Source organism: Larimichthys crocea, chromosome XV (genome assembly GCF_000972845.2).
Source record: "Larimichthys crocea isolate SSNF chromosome XV, L_crocea_2.0, whole genome shotgun sequence".
Lineage (NCBI taxonomy): Eukaryota > Metazoa > Chordata > Actinopteri > Sciaenidae > Larimichthys > Larimichthys crocea.
In genome coordinates this window covers 20,780,017-20,799,130 of record NC_040025.1, presented here as the reverse complement: position 1 = coordinate 20,799,130, position 19,114 = coordinate 20,780,017, and the positions used below count along the sequence as shown (strand labels likewise).

Sequence of the window (19,114 nt, the reverse complement as noted above, 5' to 3'; positions counted from 1 at the left end):
TAATTACTAATATATAACAATAATAATAATAACTAATAATAATAATAATAATAATAATAATAATATAATTATTATATTATTATTATTATTATTATTATTATTATTTTATTATTATTATTACATTGTATATTTATAAGGTTATTATAATAATCTAATATAATTCTTCTTTGCTTGTCAATCAATCAATCAATTCTATCTATCTATCTATCTATCTATCTATCTATCTATCTATCTATCTATCTATCTATCTATCTATCTATCTATCTATCTGCCTTTTTTAACAGTACCACAACAACAACCAATAATGTACAAGTGTGGCATACAACAAAATATTAAATACAATTGAGAGAAACAAAGTAACAACAACAACAACAATAATAATAAATAAAACAATAAGTACATGCATACATGCACATGCATACTGCACTTTAAAGAATCAGTGTATTCGCTGTACAGTCTCACAAAGACTAAATTCTTTATAAGGTTTTAGATTTACATATCGCATAGTTTACTGTTACTTGGCTTTTATTTTACTGTTACTGGTTTTATTCAACTGTTATTCATACATGTGTATATAGTGTGTATATAGTGTTAAAATAGGATATCATATAGGTGTATAGTGTTAAAGTTTTGTTTTCTTGTTATCACTGACTATCTCACTTACCGTTTAGGAGCTGCTGTAACAAAAACAATTTCCCTACGGGGATTAATAAAGTATTTCTGATTCTGATTCTGATAAATAAATAAATAAATAAATAAAGCAGCAGCAGTTGTGATGATCCTCAGCTTAATTCAACATCATCCATTCTCAACCAAAAAGAAAGGTTTCCATACTTAACAAACTGTTTTCTTTTCCCTCCAACAATATATGTTAGTCTTTTCTTAATGTAAGAATGTGAATTCATCTACATGATATCCAGATTTTCAGATTTTCAGCTCTTTATATGAAGTCAGAGGATTTTTTGCGCTGTCCAATAGACATCATTTATGAGTTTAAGCCCTGCCATTAAAGCATTATTTCTGAAACTCACAACGCAGATTCGTTGATTAATATCTGTTTATAAAGTTATTGGCATTTTTTCAAACTCTATCGCTCATCATGTTATAATGTGGTCGTCAACCTTATGAATTTATTTCGACAAAATGTTCTGTACTTCCGGTAATCTTACGTATCTCCCGGTAGCTTGACGCAGCACATCCCTCCGGTAGGAGCGCCTGTTGTCGGCCTCTTAAAGACGCAGACTCTCCCTGTTCATACTGTACTTCATTATTAGCTGTATCCTCATCATAACCTGTATTACATTAACAAGTAACTTAACAGATATCTCTCTGTAATGAATACTGCACTTCAATCAAAGTCAATCAAAGTTATTGGTTTTGTACTTATAATTTTTAAATTGTTGCACATTTCTTCTCCAGTCACATAACCTTAATAATTTGTATGAACAAGGATAAATATAAGTAAAAATACAAATTGGTGTTGATAAAATGAATTGCTTTTGAGACATATCATTGGAAATGGACTATGACCTATGGCTTGACAGATCACTGTTGATTGCATTGTGTTTATCTTTGTATACTCAGGATCAGTTCACTGTTTCAGTCCCTTTTTCACACATATAGTAAAGTAAAAAAAAACAAAACACAAAGGACAAGGTTGATGTTTTATTCTGAAAACTACAAAGCTCAAAACAATAAGCATTCAACCGATCAGGAGTTGTGTGATAAATGATCAAATATTAATGACAAAAGTTAGAATATCCATTCACATTTTGAAAATGAATGCAAGGAGGACACTTTCTGCTTAATCACAGCAATACAAAAAAACAGCACACTACAATGATAGACTTCTGTGATCTTTTTTGGCAAAAATCCACACCCCTCTTAGAAACCGCCTCTCTTTTATCTCGGACACACTAAACATTATGCAGCACTTCAGCCGTTTCAAGTGACCAAGAGGAATGTTACGTCTTGTTCGTCGCAAAACTGTGGAAACAGACACACACGAGTTGCATATGAGCAATGAAGAGCTTTTTTGTTGTTGACAATGCATACAGCACATTATTTTATAAAACACTGAATCATAGTTACTGAAAAATGACAAAAAATATGTACATCCCTGAAATAAAAACAGCAAAATCAAACTCAATGGAACAAAAAAGATGACATTCGGTGTGCTAATAATAATATGAGCATAGTGCTAGGCTTTCTATTCTTCACACTGTCATCAGTCTGTCAGGCTCATTTTATTGTACCAATCTTTCACACTTAAAAATTTTACAAATCGAAATTCATCCTATTATATCTCATGTTGGTCCTCACAGTCTCCCACACAAACATTTATGAATTCATTATTCTATGAGAATATAGAATTTCTCAATAAGTCTGATGGCTTACAAATTTCAGTTACAGTCGTATCTGACAAGAGATAATACTAATGTGTTCATATTTGTTTGATCATGGGCAGATAGCTGCAGCTACATACACACTACTGTGATATTTATTTAAAGAGAGATGCCCTTTGGCAGCTTGGTGAAATGGTTCAGGAGTTACTTTCCTATATTCACATCCAATCCATATATACAGCACAATTATTAAACTGTGGTCACAGCTCCAACAAAAAGTCTTCCCCTCTTTCACAGCCCTGCAGTAACCACACAGTGGAATCATTTGACATCAACTACAGACCATCTTCACAATCAAAGGCATGATTAGAAAAGATTAAAACATTAAGTGCATTTAAAACTCATAGTCCTTTTCAGCCATGTCGATCGCCCAGGCAAACTTCTCTCTCTGGGTTTTGTTGTAGATCTTCTCAATGGGAACGCCCCATTTCTTGCACCTGGAGATGAGATAGACCAGTTAATGGCAAAAACCATGAGCTAGCTCATCCACTTGACTGGCTTGCTATTTGCTGCATGAGAAATTCCATGAAGAAGAATAGACAGAGAGTCAGTTGTCAACAGAAAATCTAAAACTATTTGGCTCGTGGGTCGGATTAATGTTGTTAGGTCTTGATTGGTAATCATCGTTTTTTTGTTTGTTTGTTTTTTTTACTGCTTTACTTGCTCTGTGTAGCACTACATTAGTATCTTGTATATGATTATTTCTATATATTAGTCTCTTGTATCCAGCATCTTTAGAGACAGTATACTGAATTAAAGTTAATGTTCAAACTTTGATTCCCTCACATGTCAGGGTCCTGTATCGAGCAGACATTTTGACTTGTCACAGCTGGAAAAGCACAGGTGAAACAAATTTTTCTTAACGATGGCTCAGTTCCATTACATTTTCCAGTAAGCTATGCCAGTGAGCCAGCAGAACACTGGAACTAGATCACCTAAATGGAATGCATTAATGTTATTGATAACACCTGTGCTTTTCCTGCTATGACAAGTCAAAATGTCAGCAGGCTCAACTACATACATTTAGTTCAGCTTTTCTCTCAACACTCTCCTGCAAACCAAACCATTTGAGGATAGACAGACATCACGGCTATTATGTAGTGTTGTAGATGGACATGTAACTAACTACAATGTTTTAATAGATTTAAATAAACTTATTTAAAATGTGTGTGATGACGGTTCAGATTTTGTATTCTGACTCTAGATTAAACACTAATACTTTTTTCCAGTCTGTGACAAGGTCGTGCTAGAAAAACGATCAAAGACTTTCACAATAAAATGCTAAAATTCACATTAGCTGAACTTTACTGCTGAGTGCAGCGTCAATACAGACTCCTGTTCCACAATATAGTGTGAAGCAAAAAAGAAGGAGCTTCTAAAAAAGCTGAAGTTGGACTGCCAATAAATAATATAAACATTCATACAATTATATTCTGAAATAAAAAAAAAAAAAATACTTATTGTATACTTGTTGAACTAACTTCCTTTTTTTGTAAAATTATTTTACACTTACTCTCCATGTAGTACATTATGATGACAGTTCATAGCATATACATACTAGATCATGCACATACTAGAATTATGGAAAATAAATAGAAAGCTAGTAGCTATCTAAACAGAAAAGCAGATACTCTCCCTGCTTAATTCTGAGAAGGATTGTAGCAGCACATTATTTTAGCAAATCACATCAACCTGATCGGCTCAGTGTTTTCATCTCTGTTACACATAATCACACACATTTGACTACAGTGTAGACTAGGTTCCCATGCACCACCCTACAAGAGGGGACCCCATCCCTTATGCCTTACAATCAGGCAAAACATGGAGCATTCCTGTATCCATTGTGCTTGAGGAGGAGGCTCTCCATAAATAGCTGTGGGGCATGGGTTAGGGAGGGCAGACTACGGTTCCCCTTCTCTGTGGCCTGGCCCTCCATTCAGCTACAGACAGCTCCTCATTGACTTCCCACATGGAGGAAGGAGTGCTGTTTGTGGACGCTCCCTGGCTTTCAGAAACAAACCCCATTGTTCCTCGCGCTCACACGCTTTTCTTCCTCTTATTTTCCTTCTGCAGCCGTTAGCTTTTTTGCTTGTGCTGCTCCTTTTCCTACAATGCAAGAGCATTTCCTGCCTTTCTGTCACCAAGGTAGATATGCACCCGCGCACCTCCCACCCAGAGAAAGTCGGCCTATTAAACAGTAGGTGGTTTACTCGTTTAATGTCACTTTGTTTTCTGTAGTGACACCAATTATTCAAATAGGTTAGAAGCTTATAAACTGTTTTGCTTTGTCGCATAAATACCATGCAACAGAGATGCGTGGATCCAGATAGTTGAGCTTGGAGGTGCCGAGAGCAATCTGCTTGTTCTCCTCTCTGTCAGTGGCCTGCACCTGAAGCTTCATCAGCTGCTCCTCTATCCTCTGGACAGCTTTACGCTTCACCTCCACAGCCCTGAGAGAGACAGGCAGACAGACAGACAGAGAGAGAGAGAGAGGAAAAACAATAGGTACAGAGGCAGCCATGTAAGAGATGCACTAACTATCAAGAATTTTACATTTAGGAGTCTATACAGATAAAACTTTGTGGCTTTACATCCCACCAAGGACAAAGAGGTTTAAGGAAGTAAGTAACGGATTAAACTGTGACAGTCTCTTGCACTGGTTAGCAGCGCTCAGCCTTTCTTACTTTTTGCTCTTGTCATCATGGGAAGCCTTGTGATCAGCCTTGGCAGCCTTCAGCTGCTTCCTGGCTGCTGACAGTTGATTCTGCTTCTCGTCAATCTGCAAACACAAAAGAACACACACACACAGGCTGAGTGAAGAAGAAAATCTGCATCACATGGAAGAAATATCTTTACCACAACCAAATGTTTCCTCAAGGCAACCAAGATGATGCCAAAACATTTTTACTTGTGGTGTGTCAACAAGACTGAACAAAGGTGCACAACACAGGGGTTTACCTTGGTCTGAAGGTTCTGCATGGACTTCTCAAATGTTTTGGGTGGAGCTCTCTGGTGGTTACAGAGGATGGCCACTGCCCGGTTGGCTCGGTTGTATGACAGGATTTTAGCTGGGATGCTGTCGTCAGCTGGAGACCCAACAGTGACACAATAATGCAGGTGAAGTAGTTTGAAATTGTAATTACACATGAAAGGGTTCAAAATATAATTGTTAACTGAGGTGTACACTGTGTGTTCAGCTCCACCTCCTTCAGCTCTTCTTCCACAATCCCCAATATAAATTTATTTTCATATTCATTATGTCCATCTGTTCCCTTCAATGCTCTCCCAATATCACAAAATCTGTCTTCACCTATGAATATATATTTTAGCGTACTGGCCTGCGTACACTCACATTTGGCCTGTTATTTATTTTGTGTAGACGGCGGGGTGGTTTTGTTTACATGAAGGTTCTGGCTCATTATCTGTTTTTGTCAGGTATATTTCATAGTACACGAGTTGATGTTCCATGCTGAATATTTTATTACAAAGCCTTTTGTACTTCCTCCTGTAGGAGAGGAGCGAGAGTGGGCAGTATGTATTTACATAAAGGTTTTGCTTTATTAGCACTCAGAATAGACGGATATAAACTCCAAAGAGATCCTGTTGTCACAGCATGTTAATTGCTAAGAAAGGCAGCGCAGATGGCACCAGTCATGTATTCACATGTACTGTATAAAACCAGAATCCTATAAATTTTACAGTTGGATGGATTATTTCAGTATGTTTTGGTGGTGTGTTGAATTTGATGTCATCGATTACTGAAAGTTCCTGTGATAAGGAGCAATGTGTATTGGTTAAAAAAAAAACATATTTTGTTCCATAATTTCATTGTACGTTGTTTTTTCTATCAAATCCTGTCACCATTTTTAGTTCACAAAATTGTGTGAAAACAATTGTTTTTCGAGTGTGTACATGCACAGTATGTCTCTCAAGTGACACTGCAGCTTTTCTACCCAGTTGAGTGTTAGTTGAGTTGCAGGAAAGAACAGTGATCACAGCTTTTAACTGTGCTTAGAAAGTATTTGGGTGTCATTCAAGTGTGTGACTGGCTGAAGCTGCAGTTACTCACAGCAGGAAAGTTCCTTGAGCTGCTGCTGCAGGGTGATGGAGGCATTGTAGGTACGAAAGACCTTGGCTGTCAGGCCATCCATCAACTCCTGTAAGTGCTTATTAAGAATAGAAGTCTGCAGGAGACACAGAGAGACAAAAAAAAGAGGATACAGTTGGGAGGGGAAGAGGAAACAGCATGACATGAGTATTACAACTAGAAATGTATGCTGTTCACTGAGAATGAAGCCCCGGAGGCAGATATTCATTGTGTTTTTCTTACGTTCAGTCTGTCAAAGAGGTCGTCTTCGGGCTGCTTGTTCTCCAGGAACAGCTGAAGGTTTTTAAAGACCTGGTAAGAAATCAGCAAAGACTTATTCAGTATAAGATTATTTACGTTAAAGTGTTCAGGCATGCACAATCGAATTCCTGCCAGGTGGGGGTGCTGTATTATTTCTGTCCATGTTGACAAGTGCAGGTGGCTTTATTACAGGTTAATGTGTTTTTCGTCCGTGCTTCCATGTGTAAGTGGAGACGCCGGGAGGAAGTGTAGCCAAATAGACGGTGCCCAGGCGTGTTGAACAATTTGTGACTGAAAACAGAACACGTCTAAGTGTGTGTGTCTGTGTGCATATGTGTGTGTTTGTGTGTCTGTGCGCTCCGGTAATAGCAGGAAACAGACCACCCTCTGAGACAGAGCTAACGGAAGGCTTTTAGTGCCTGATCACCTGTCTGTGCAAACATCCTCCTCAGCATAGCAACTCCTTATCTCATTAACACCAAACTCACATATATGTCAAATACACACCCAACGCCGCCCTCCTAAAACCCAATAGAATCACAGTTTTGTGATTTAATGTAGTTTTAGCCAACTCTTCTCTCTCCCTATTCCCATGTTCCTCTCACCCTCTTCTCCACAGGGATCTTGTTATAGTAGCGGATGGAGTCCTTTCCCAAGAAGTCAAACTCCACCACGTACTCCTGGTCGTCCATCTTTGGGTACAGTTTGATGTGCTCCACCCGAAGCGAGCAGCAGCCCACGGTGTCCGCTGTTTCACCTTCTTCCTTTTCATTACCCGCCCTCAGTGCGAGCTAAAGGGGAAACGCCATGCACCATAATCATTAGCAAGACAATACCAAAACATCTTTATCAGTATTTATACTTAACTTTAACTACAGTATAGTAAGTAGTGTGGTCTGTAATAAAATGAAGACACAAGCATTTCATTGCTAGGGTGCAAAGTCAAGTAGAACCTCCCTCTGATGGTGGATTTTGCTTTTCATCCTGTGTTTTTTTTTTTAAACTAAGATTATGATGATGGTCATGACATCTGCTCAGCATCAACATGTCAGCATGCTGATATCAATACATTTAATTTATAATGCACTTTACATTTGAAGCAAATCTCAAAGTGCTACAATACACACATAATATACGCACACAAAGCAACAAGTACTGTAGATCACAACAAAACAAAATATACAAAATATACAAGAATTAAAATCACATCCTGTAAATGCTGGCGTTTGTAAATATTTTACCCCTACTTGTTCCACATTTTATGATTACATTTTAACTGTATTTCTCCTTACCTTGTCTATGAAATAAAGAGCCACAGCTCTCTGCCTGATCCTCATCTCTTTTGACTTCCAGTCTTCTCTATACTGGTTACGAATGCGATCCACACACTTCTTCAACCGTCGAGCAGTCTCATATTTCTGCCAGTCCTTCTCACCCTGCAAACACACACACACACACACAAAGAGTTTAGTCATCAGGGAAACAGATGGATTGTTGGTGAAATATTTAAACTCTGTTAAAGGATTAGGATTCATTTTAGGCTTGAAGCTGAAGGTGTGAGAGGACAGGTCAGGTACCTTGATCCTGGAGCTAGGGTTCAACATGATGTACTTGATAGAGCCCTGGATGTTTTCCGTCCAAGATGCTAGCCAGGTCACCTTGTTGTCATGGCGAACCTCCTTCCATTTTGTCCCTGGGGGAGGTTTAGGGTGCTTGGAGTCCCTACAGAATAAGAGGCAGGTTTACTATGAACAGATGTGAAATGTGTTTACAGCCTGTGTGGAGTATTTCACTGGGTGCAGTGTAGTCTAAGTCCACTGAGACTGAATTTCTACCTCTGAAGATGCACAATAAATTACAGACCCGAAACTAATCGACTTCAGTAAAATATTTGCTGCTTGCTTAATGGGCCAGTCTAAGATGAACTTTATATTGTAAACACTACAACTATAAAAACAAAATGCTGTAAAACAAACCCCATCATGACAAGTATGTGGGGGTCCACTCATGTCCTCCCTGGGTTGTGTTATCGTTGCCTACTCTGACAGGAAGACTACCTTTGACACAATGCCGATGTGTGTGTGTGTGTGTGTGTCGGCATTACATCTGCCATACTGTACATACAACGTGCAGCATGTACATTCTTTTGTTAACATCTCTGCAAGGGCAACAGACTGCTACAAATTAGCCTTTTCCGTAAACTCTCTGTCTCACACACACACACACACAAACACTGACCCTGAGGCATGGAATGACAGAGATAAAAAAGAAAATTATTCCCTCTGACTATAAATAAATCCAGCACAACATGGCTGTTAGCAGATGGAAGAGGAGATAAGTGGAAAGAAAATGAAAGGAAGAGGTTCAAACGAGGAGAAAGAGGTTAAGGATAGGACAGTCAATGTAAGGTATATATCTATATGTGTCCTTTTGACAGACTACTAGATTTCACAAGCACCCACTTAATATATACTGTTATCAAAGCACACATGTTCACACCTTACCCTTAGAATTCAAACACTAGTCCCACAATGTCCTTTGAGGTTAGCCTCACCTACAGTGGTTTGACAGGGCCACCTTGTGGTAAAAATTCAGAACCAGAACATGATATTAAGATAACATTCATCCATTTTCTGAAACTGCTCATCCTCATCAGGGTCATGGGAGCTGGAGCCTATCCCAGGAGACAGGGTACACCATTGGACAAGTCGCCAGTTCATCACAGGACACATAAAACAAACAACCATTCATACTCACATTCACACACCTACAGGCAATTAGAGTCACTAGTTAACCTATTAAGTGCATGACTGTGGGAGGAAGCCAGTGTACCCAAAGAGAACCCAGACACAAAGGGAACATGCAAATTTCACACCGAAAGGCCCCAGCAATGGTTCAAACCAGGAACCTTATATTAAGATAATTACTACTACTCACAGTGTTTTTGAGATTACTCACTTGCTGCAGTTAATAATAATGTCTTCAGGTCTGATGCGTCGTTTCAGCATGCCCATCTTCGGATGATCACCTCGACCCCGAAAGAGACCCGGTGGTTCGATGCGGAAGTTTCCAATCCTCTCCTTGTGGTTGTCCATGATGCAGAAACCGTACTCCTGGAGGAGTCTCTCATTCTCCTCTTTGATTTTCTACAAAGTGAATGAAAATATAAAAATAACTGAGATATTTCACAAGGTTTTCAGGGTGGGGGAGTGTGCATGAATGTAGGCATACCTGCTTCTCCTCTTTTGACATCTGTTTCCTAGCTTCTGATTGGGCCTTGAAGTACTCGCTCATGTCACTGAAGTTGCACTTGTTCAGGTCGGTGATCTTTGACTTCTCCTCTGATGTCATTTCCTAAAATAAAAGAGGAGACATCTGAAGCATGCCAAACTTAAATACTTGAACTTCACACCCTCTTAAATACACTGTTCACCGCTTATGTCCTCACCTTCCTCCAGTCCTTATAGAAGTTCTTCCTGAAGATGTCCTTAGTGGTGTACTCATGATCCAACATCTTGGCAAAAAACGTAGCTACCTCCTCAGCAGGAGCACTAAGTTTCATAGGCTTACCTACAGAGAAATGCCATTGCAGTCATGACTAAACAAAATTAATAAAACATTACACCTTATTTTCTTAGACAGACTGACTCACCATCATAGTAAAATTTGACTTTGTCAGGCAAGGGTTCATACATAGGTGCAAACACTGGACCCTTATGCTCAAGGAAGCGCCATTTGGAGCCATCTGTATATCTTTCTTCCTCCCACCTGATCTCCACAAACAACAACAAAATGCAACCCGTGAGAGAAAAGACAAATATAGTATCCACTTTCTAGTAGCTGTTCATATCAGCTTACTGTTCTTGTGTGTGCAATTTCCTGTGGTAAATAAATATTTGTCAACAAAATGATCTTACCATTTCCACTTTTCCTCCTCTTCTTTTTTGGATTTTTTCCCCTCGGCTACCTTTTTGTCTTTTGTCTTCTTTTTGGGTTTGATGTCCTTAAAACAAGTGAGGAGAACAGAATAAATTTGGAGAACAGCAGAAGACACTCCGGTCTGTTTAATATGAGAATAATTTATCAAAATAACATTAAAACATAATGAACCTCGTCCTCCTCATCCTCTTCGTACTCATGTTTCCTCTTCTTGGCCTTTTTGTCGTGTTCCGTTTTCACTTTTTTGGGCTTGTTTTCAAACCTGTAAACAAACATACTAATAATCTGACTGTTTCGCACAACTAACAGTGACAGAACTGGAAGTATACAGTATAAGATCTGGTTTAACTTGTATGATACCCACTCTTCATCATGATACTCTCGTTTGGAGGTCTTGTTGTGTTGGGGGGAGTGGTAGAAGCCATTGTCTTCTTCAGGCTCAATCTTAATAGCAGCAGGGCTTATATCTCTAAGTCACACAATGAAGACATTGAACTTTGTATTAGTAAAGCAATATCCCATTAATCACAACCTTGAGCTTGAATTAAATTCCTTATAATTACTTTTATTTCTTTTATTTTATGGGATACACAAAGTAGAGCTGTTTACCTTACGTATCCATTTTCTTTCTCCTTTTTAGGCTTATCTACATGGGATGATTTGATCTGTAAGAAATTGGGAAATGTATGCAGTATTAGCATATATTTCTGTCTCAAACACCATAAGAGCCATCTGCATTGATAGTTTTATGTTTTGTTTTCTCCACCAGGCAATCGCTGGCTTTTAGATTCACAAAATACAAATGCTGATGTCGTGATGAGAAAACATCAATATAATATTTACACTAAAGGCCTGTGTCTTTCATAAAAGAACAAACCTTCTCTTCTCTCCTCTTCTCTTTGTCCTTGTCTTTCTCTTTGTGTTTTTCCCTGTGCTTGTCTGAGCTGCCATCACCGTGCTTCAGCTTCTCTTTGTCTCTGTGTTTCTTCTCAGAGTGGTCCTTATGTTCGCTGGAACACAGAAGCCACAGAGGTCAGAGATCGAGTGCAAGAGGTCAGACGTTGTCCAGATGCACGGAAACAAAAGCTGTCATCGACAAAAGCACCAACCACCAGCAATATAAACTTCACAATTTTTAACAAACAATGACAGCGACATGGATAACTGCCAATAAGAATGGCCAAAATCATGTGACTCCACCAACATCCTGCAGCCCACAAGTATTTCAACCACACAAAAAGAAAACATGACAATGGTTCAGATTACTAATGCTCTGCAGATGTCATTCATAAAAGTGGATTTCATGGGGTCATTGTGATGTATGCTTGCTGATTTAACATGGCAGGAATCCGTGAGTTTCGGCTAACAGCATCCTGGGTGATTCTCACATGTCGCTGCTGAAAAGCTTGCTTACTAGAATCATCTTCTAGGCTATGACAGATAAACTAGTTTTTAACAGAATTTATACAAATACAAGCAATATAATGTAAAACAAAGCATTGTGAGGATAAGCACATGTTAGGAGGTAAAGGTAGCACTGAAAGACACTTAAATACACGGATCGGTAACATCAACTCGAGGTTTGTCACCAAAGAAATGCGCGTAAACAGCAGATTTCCTACCTGTTGCTGTGCTTGAATTTCTCTCGCTCCTTGTCTTTCCTGTGATCCTTGTGTCTGTGTTCCTTGTCTTTGTGCTTGTCTTTATGTTTGTGAGAGTCTACGATAGCAGGGAGAGATCAACTCGTTCAGCAGCATCAAAAGAACGGCATGAAAATCAATGTTTTACATCTTGTTGTCTACACTTAGATGTAGAAATAAAAATGTGTATTAATGTAAGCTGACAGACCAAAAAAGCATCCTACATATTTCTTATATATTGTGCCATACTGTTGAAAGTCACACTCCAATTATTCTCCAGTGCCTGGCATCACACCCAACACACACCTGCTGTAGCTGACCCACAATCCCCCTGACGTTCAACCACCATTTTTATCCTACAGCACACTCCTAGTTTTGTTAGAGATGTTTCCCTCACAAAAGAAAAGGGACTTGACAGCTGACAGAACCTTTTCATATTTTAGTATATGCCTTAAAATCATTGTAATACTCCAGCTATATCCTCACAACATTATTTGCCCCTAATTTGTAACACAATAGCTTATTTTCTGCAGGCTTTTAATTCAACTTTTTTTGTAGTTTTAAAAAAGAAAATAAGAGGACATACACTCTGCTGGAGAGTAAAGATTGTTTTCATACTCTCGGTGCAGCTAGTCAAATGATTAAGCTGCAATAATGATTTCACATTAGTTTCAATATTAAAATGTTTCCTGCTGAGTGGAATCCCTCCTGAGGTAGACCTGGCTTTGGCTTGATCATCACCTCGTGGCGCCCTGTTGTCATGGCAGTTTAATATTATCTGCTATATTAAACAGTAACACACACACCAGTAATAAACTAAACCAATCCTCACACACCGCTTTTGCTTTCCATCACATCATAGAGCAAATGAAGCCTGCGAGTACTCTCAACTTTGTAAAAGAAGTGACGGATGCTGTGGTGTTGGAGGCTTTTCATTTGTGCATAAAACGTGAATATGCTTTTTAATAATCAAGTGCAACTTTCTTTTCTGTGACTTTCAAGTTTGAAGTGTGTGCGAGCATTCACTGTTGGCGGTGGCAGATAAATGTCTGTCTCCAGCACAGAGATGGAGGCAGAACGCATCTGCTGGTGAGATACGGGCAGGGTGAGGCGATAAGCTCCCACCTCTCGCCTCCATATCACGGCAGACAGTTGGCTCTCTGGTCGGCGCCCTGGCTGCTACATACAGAAAAAGAAAATGGCGCAGAGACTAAGTCCTCAACCTCAATTCTGCCACTTTCGGCTCCAAAATTCGTTGCAATTGCACGTAGATATAATCAAACTAAAGCATGCAAAATAAACACGATGCCATGCCCTTTCGGAATAACCCGGCAGATTAGAGCAACGAGGGTGGCAAGTGTACATTTCAGACCCCCTTTTTGAACAATAGCCGCAAGAGAGTGGAGGAGAAGGGACTTAGTCTCTGGGACGCCATTTCTGTCCTTTAAAAACTAACAGTAGACAGATCACGATTCCGATTGGAAATCAGTATCGATGTGAATAAAAATCCTCATGAGAGGACCTACCGCTTGCTTTAGATCCAGAATTGACCTGGAAATTGTGAAAAAAGATATTTTTAATATTTCAATTTTGAAAATGCCGGTAGGTTGGTTATTCAAGTTTCAATTGGCATGCAAATATAGCCTAGAAAAACATTTTTTTTTCAACTATAATAAATTACAAATACTACGCATCATTTCAAAGTTTTCAATAAAACAGCGTAACTTGTTACGTTACCTGCCGAACCGTTCCTTAACCATTATTTAACATCATGACAATTAATACTGCCCAGTTATGTCAGTTATTGCCAAAGAAACGGGACACAAACTGCAAGCAAAGATTATGATTTATTCACCGAAGAGCTTTACCTGAGAGTCTCCATGTCCATGATCTCCGCTCATGGTCAAGTTGTTTTTGTTTGGAAAGCAAGGTGAAGTTGTCGCTGTAGACAGCTGTTCAAGATGCGAGGAGGCTCAGGGAACCCTCACTGACAAGACTAGAATGGAGTCCCAACCTTTAGCTACTGCGCATGCTCACACCAAACCTCAACATTGAGAGAATACACTCATACCTGTATCGAAATGTCAAAACCAGTTTATGGCTTATCCTTTATTACATTCATACGGGTATACATGTTTTCTGGTCCAAATATCCACCTCTCAGTGCATCATGAGTGCTTTAATTCCTCTTTACCTAAATGGAGTCCTGACTGTTTACATCACATCCCCGCCTCCTACTTGGTGCTTTATCAATAATACAGTACATTAATGCAGTTAGCCGAGCTGAAACTGAACGCGATGATAACATTAATCATTGTACACAGTGTCACAGAACAGAAAGCAGTAGAAAATTTAATTCAGTTTTACAACATAATTATACAATCATGACAAGCTCCATTATCAGTCTTCACATGATTAATTCCAGCATTTAATATAAAAAGCACATTCACACAAACACATACTTGTATGCACACACATTCTAACTAACAATCTCACATAATAGCATGGACAAAAAAAAACAAAAAAAAAAATAACATGATTCTTTTTAAAATAATCTGTACATGGTTTCTTCCTCCAGTGAAAATGCGTGATCCGGGACGGAGAAACCGATCTATCGACTGATTCACAGCAGGAAACAAAAAACATTTACAGTACAGTTCACAGGCTATTTAGACTTCCTTCGTTTGGCCTGGGTGGGGCTTGCTCCAGTTTCTGTTAAAAAGAATATCAAGTGTATTAGAGAAAGGTAGTAATGTCATGTGTATAGTGTGTGTTTAGATTTAACGTGTTTAATGTCACCTTTTACAGCAGCACTAGTTCCAGGTCTCGCTGATCTCTTCCTGATGCCACTATCTGCAACTGGCTCCTCCTCCACCTCCTTCTCTGCCCGGGAGCTGCGTCTGCTCGGTCCCTTGGGCTTCTCTGCAGCAGCGGTGGCGGCAGCGGCAGCAGCGGCGGCGGCGGCAGCAGCAGCAGCAGCAGCTCTGGGAAGACCAGATAGAAAAACAACAAACGACAAGAAAAGAAGGACAACACGATGTGTTACTAAAACGTGCAAGGGTGCGAGTTAAGTCTGCTCTACTCAGAGAAAGATATAATACCACTCAGGACTCTGCTGTTTTTCCTCGTCTACCACAGATACTGTCCGTCTTCATCCCGACAGCATCCACTACGTCGACATGATCACTGCTTGTGTCTTTGCAGCGCAAACATGTTAAAATACATACCTTGGGACTAAGTTGATGGGCGTCTTTCTTTTCTTTGCCCATCTGTGATAGAAGTGGAAAAACAGCGGTAAACTATAGACTGTGCTGAACAAACATGGCTTCACTTCCCCACCATATTATGACAATCCCCAGGAAAAGAGATATGGCCATGAAGGTCAGTGGAGTGCTTGCTTTATGATAGGCTGGTTTAAAAATCTGACATGCATTAGGATATTTATATTGTTGCATGCCAATCATACATACCAAGTGCTGAGGCCACGTGGCTCATTGTTTTCACCATGTACACCCTTGGCCAACCAAATGAACTCCCTGAGTTTCAGTAGAGTTAGAAATATCTAAGCATTTCTCCTTCAAGAGCACAGGTCTCAAGACTAGGCCAACTTTTCAGACATCACTAGTAGGGGACAACCTAATAGACCCCAGCACATGAAGCATTAAACAACTAATCACGATTACAGAACTTGAAAGAACACAAATGTTAGGAGGAATCTTACCCCTGCTCAGAACCAGTAGAGGCCTCTTCACCTGAATGGGACAAAAACAAGAGTTATTTCTACATCACCTAGTTCCAAGTGGAACCAAATTGCTAGAAGAAAACATGCTTCTATTTTTAAAAAGAAAAAAAGATGAGCAGACTTACCTGTCTTCTCACTGGCAACAGATTCCTGCGACTGTGGGGCTTCTTGTTGAATAGGTGCTGGGGGTAAAGGATCAAAAAGCTCAAATGACCCATTTTTAATGTGTAAAACATTATTCGTCAGGAATCTGGATCACTGATTACTCAACTAAAACCACATGTAGAATTTCTCTTGCACTATCACCAAGAGTTTTTTTTCCATAGGCAAACACTTTCCTTTTACCAAATCAAGGAAAGCTTAATACTTAGGGTTGCACGACAACAGAGGTTGTATTAAATATGGCATGTAATAACTAACTCTCTTGTAACTCTGAGAAGTCATTGGCTTGATCTGGGGATCACAGCCAGACTTACTTGAGACATGCATACACAATCACCATACACAATGTTTCTTTAGGCTCACAATTATATGTTTACCTAGGGTTGTCTGAGTGGTTTCAGCAGGGGCTGCAGCTGGTGGCACGGGAGGCTCCATAGGTGGGGGGTCAGACTGAACTGGTGGAGCACTGCTGGGGTTAGCAACGGCAGAGGATGTGGTGGGTGGAACCTCCTGAACAGGTGCAGGTCCAGTAACAATTGGAACAATGGACGGTACAGGATTTTGTATGGGAGCAACCGTAGAGTGCAAGGCAGCAGAAGAGACGCCTGTGGTTGGACCTACTACAGTGACAATAGGAGCTTGAGAAGTTACAGCCTGAGCTAGGCTTGAGACCGAAGCTGGCGCAGGCACTGGAGCCTGGGTAACAATCTGAGTAGGAACAGCAACTTGGCCGGGCACTGGGATTGGTGAGGAGACTACAGACAGAGTAATGTTTTTTGGAACAGCAACAGCAGTAGTATGGGGAGCTAGTGCTTCAATCTGAATGGCAGGGCTAGCGGGAGGAAGAAAAACTTGTGGTGGCACAGCCCCAGTGGGTCCCTGTGCAGGTCTTTCTAGAGGACTGTGCTGGGAGTCAGCTGTCCCGGTAACAGCTGCTGCAGCCTGTGCAGGTTTACTTTTCACCTGGGCGGAGGGAGGTGAAGACATGGGGCTCTTTCGTATGGTATTAACAGCCCCGGGACTTGAGCAGGGAGGAGGGGAAGCCAGAGGTGGCTGAAAGGGTGACGGTGCTGAAGGGCTTGGATGCGGAGATGGCTGCTGGACCAGAGGACTAGTTTTCTGAGCAGAACCTGCCTCACCAAGATGATCTGTTTTGAGAGCCCCTGGGTTAATCTGCTGAGCAGCTGTAAGGGTACTAACTGGTGGTGATGAGGACATACTAGTGGCAATCTGGACCTGTCCAACTGCACTTCTGGAAGGCTGAGTGCTTGTCATGTTAGCTCCTGAGGACTGGGTGGAGGTTGGGGCAGGAGATAGTTGAATATTTGTAGTGGATACCTGGATAGGCCCCACCATGGTGACTGATTGTGATACCACTGTGCTATTGGGAGCCACAGAGGCACCTGGGACCTGGAAAATGGGGTTGATAAACACAGGAGTGGTGGTGATAAACTGCGGAGGTCTAGGGCCAGGGGCCTGCTGCCGGATGTCCTGTGGTCTAATGTTTTTGTTGGGGACAGCTACCATGGTGGGTGCTTGGGAAGTAGGGGCAGAAGTGATGGGGTTAGAAGTGACAAAAACTGTGATCTGGTTAGGGGAAATGGTGCTAGAAGAGGCAGGGATCTGTATGACTGAATGAACACTGGTCACAGGTTTAGGACTAGGGCTTGGTTTTATAGCCGAACTAGCTGAGTTTACAACAGTGCTGGAGTTAGAACTGGTACTGATAGTCAAGGCAGGGCTGCTTTGACTAGAAGTGACTGGGTTGGGGCTTACACTTGTGGTGACATTAGTGTTAGTACTGAGGGGAGGGCAGAGGGTAGATACTGGATTTACACTTGGACTGGGATTGACGGCAAGAGTGGAGATGGGGTTTTGGTTGAGACTGGGGGTGGTACTGGTGTTCACAATGGTGCTAGAGTGCGAGCTAGGAATTGAAGCAGGCTGCAAATTAGGACTGCTGGTAGGGACTGGAACAGCAGGTTTGGTTTTAGCCTCTGATTCGTTTATAGTGGCAGTAGTAGTGGCAGACGCTGACATATCTGTATTCTGAGAGTTACTATAAAGTGGTCTCTCTGGATCCAATGCTGCCTTTGGGCTACCCTTCCCCATAACATCCCTAACAGTATTATTCTGTAGGGGCCGAAGAGGCACGTTTGGGTTACCCGTGTTATCCAGTAACTGGTTGAGGGAGGTTGGAGCTGTCCTTAGAGTAGGTGAGACCTCAGAGTCCTGCGAAGGTGCTGCGTGGGATGGCTGCCTATCAACTGCGACGACCTGGAGTTCCACATCAGGTTTAGGCTGCTGAGGTGTGGAGAAACGAGGATTTGCCATTCTGGGAGCTGATAACTCCCTCAAAGGCTGTGGCACAGATTGAGGCTGAGGCATCTGTCGCTGCTCTGCTGTCGTCATTCCCTGACTTTCTCTGACTCCCTCAACAGGGTTAGCTTGTATTCCAAGGAAGGGGCTTTGAGTCTGCTGTGCCTCCATGCCTGCACTCACTTGTGAAGGCATAGACACTGGACCTGGAGGTACTGAGGTAGGGCTTAGCATCATGGTTTGCCCCTGAGGGTTGACCAACTGCTGTTGGGGAGGTGGACAGGTTATGGCCATCTTTGTCCCCTTTTGCCTTCCAGGACTGGGAGTGGCTGACTTGCGGCTAGAGGCTGGACTTGACCTCCGACTATTGCTAGGACTTGCCCTCTTACCCTGCCCTCCAGGCTGCTTGTCCTGTTTAGCACCTGCACCCACTGCTCCAGTGCCTGTAGCAAAAGGTTGATTGTTAGTGTTATTTCCACCTACACTGCCGTTGTTGTTGTTGTTGCCTGGTAGATTTAGACTAGGAGGGGCCTGCCCGATGGCTTTCAGAGTTGTTGGGT

General features: G+C 41.0%; 2 protein-coding genes across 4 annotated transcripts in view; both read right to left on the bottom strand.

The window, feature by feature from the left end:
• Positions 1–1,652: 1,652 nt before the first annotated feature.
• top1b (DNA topoisomerase Ib) lies at positions 1,653–14,352 on the bottom strand. Of its 3 annotated transcripts, XM_019256477.2 has the most exons (21): positions 14,201–14,352; positions 13,859–13,883; positions 12,315–12,411; positions 11,570–11,702; positions 11,302–11,357; positions 11,057–11,161; positions 10,864–10,954; positions 10,671–10,756; positions 10,406–10,521; positions 10,202–10,323; positions 9,985–10,107; positions 9,712–9,899; positions 8,331–8,475; positions 8,046–8,189; positions 7,359–7,544; positions 6,736–6,804; positions 6,475–6,589; positions 5,364–5,491; positions 5,090–5,184; positions 4,706–4,855; positions 1,653–2,842 (listed from the first exon to the last, which is right to left on the bottom strand). In XM_019256477.2, exons 1-21 carry the CDS (start codon positions 14,231–14,233, stop codon positions 2,740–2,742), a joined length of 2,310 nt encoding a protein of 769 aa, XP_019112022.1. In that variant the 5' UTR covers positions 14,234–14,352; the 3' UTR covers positions 1,653–2,739. The 3 variants fall into 3 exon arrangements, with proteins under 3 accessions (XP_019112022.1, XP_027144448.1, XP_027144449.1); XM_027288647.1 differs by lacking the exons at positions 13,859–13,883; positions 14,201–14,352 and adding an exon at positions 13,359–13,842; XM_027288648.1 differs by lacking the exons at positions 13,859–13,883; positions 14,201–14,352 and adding an exon at positions 13,458–13,842.
• A 305-nt stretch (positions 14,353–14,657) lies between these two features.
• The window catches only part of ncoa6 (nuclear receptor coactivator 6), a 12,922-nt gene continuing 8,465 nt past the window's right edge, over positions 14,658–19,114 (bottom strand). The window contains exons 12-17 of the mRNA XM_027288650.1: positions 16,613–19,114; positions 16,199–16,255; positions 16,053–16,083; positions 15,559–15,600; positions 15,131–15,315; positions 14,658–15,043 (exon numbers count right to left, since the gene is read on the bottom strand). The exon at positions 16,613–19,114 is cut by the window's right edge and continues 538 nt beyond it. Coding sequence (XP_027144451.1) covers positions 14,997–15,043; positions 15,131–15,315; positions 15,559–15,600; positions 16,053–16,083; positions 16,199–16,255; positions 16,613–19,114 — 2,864 coding nt within the window. The 3' untranslated portion in view covers positions 14,658–14,996. The remainder of the gene's footprint in view (positions 15,044–15,130; positions 15,316–15,558; positions 15,601–16,052; positions 16,084–16,198; positions 16,256–16,612) is intronic.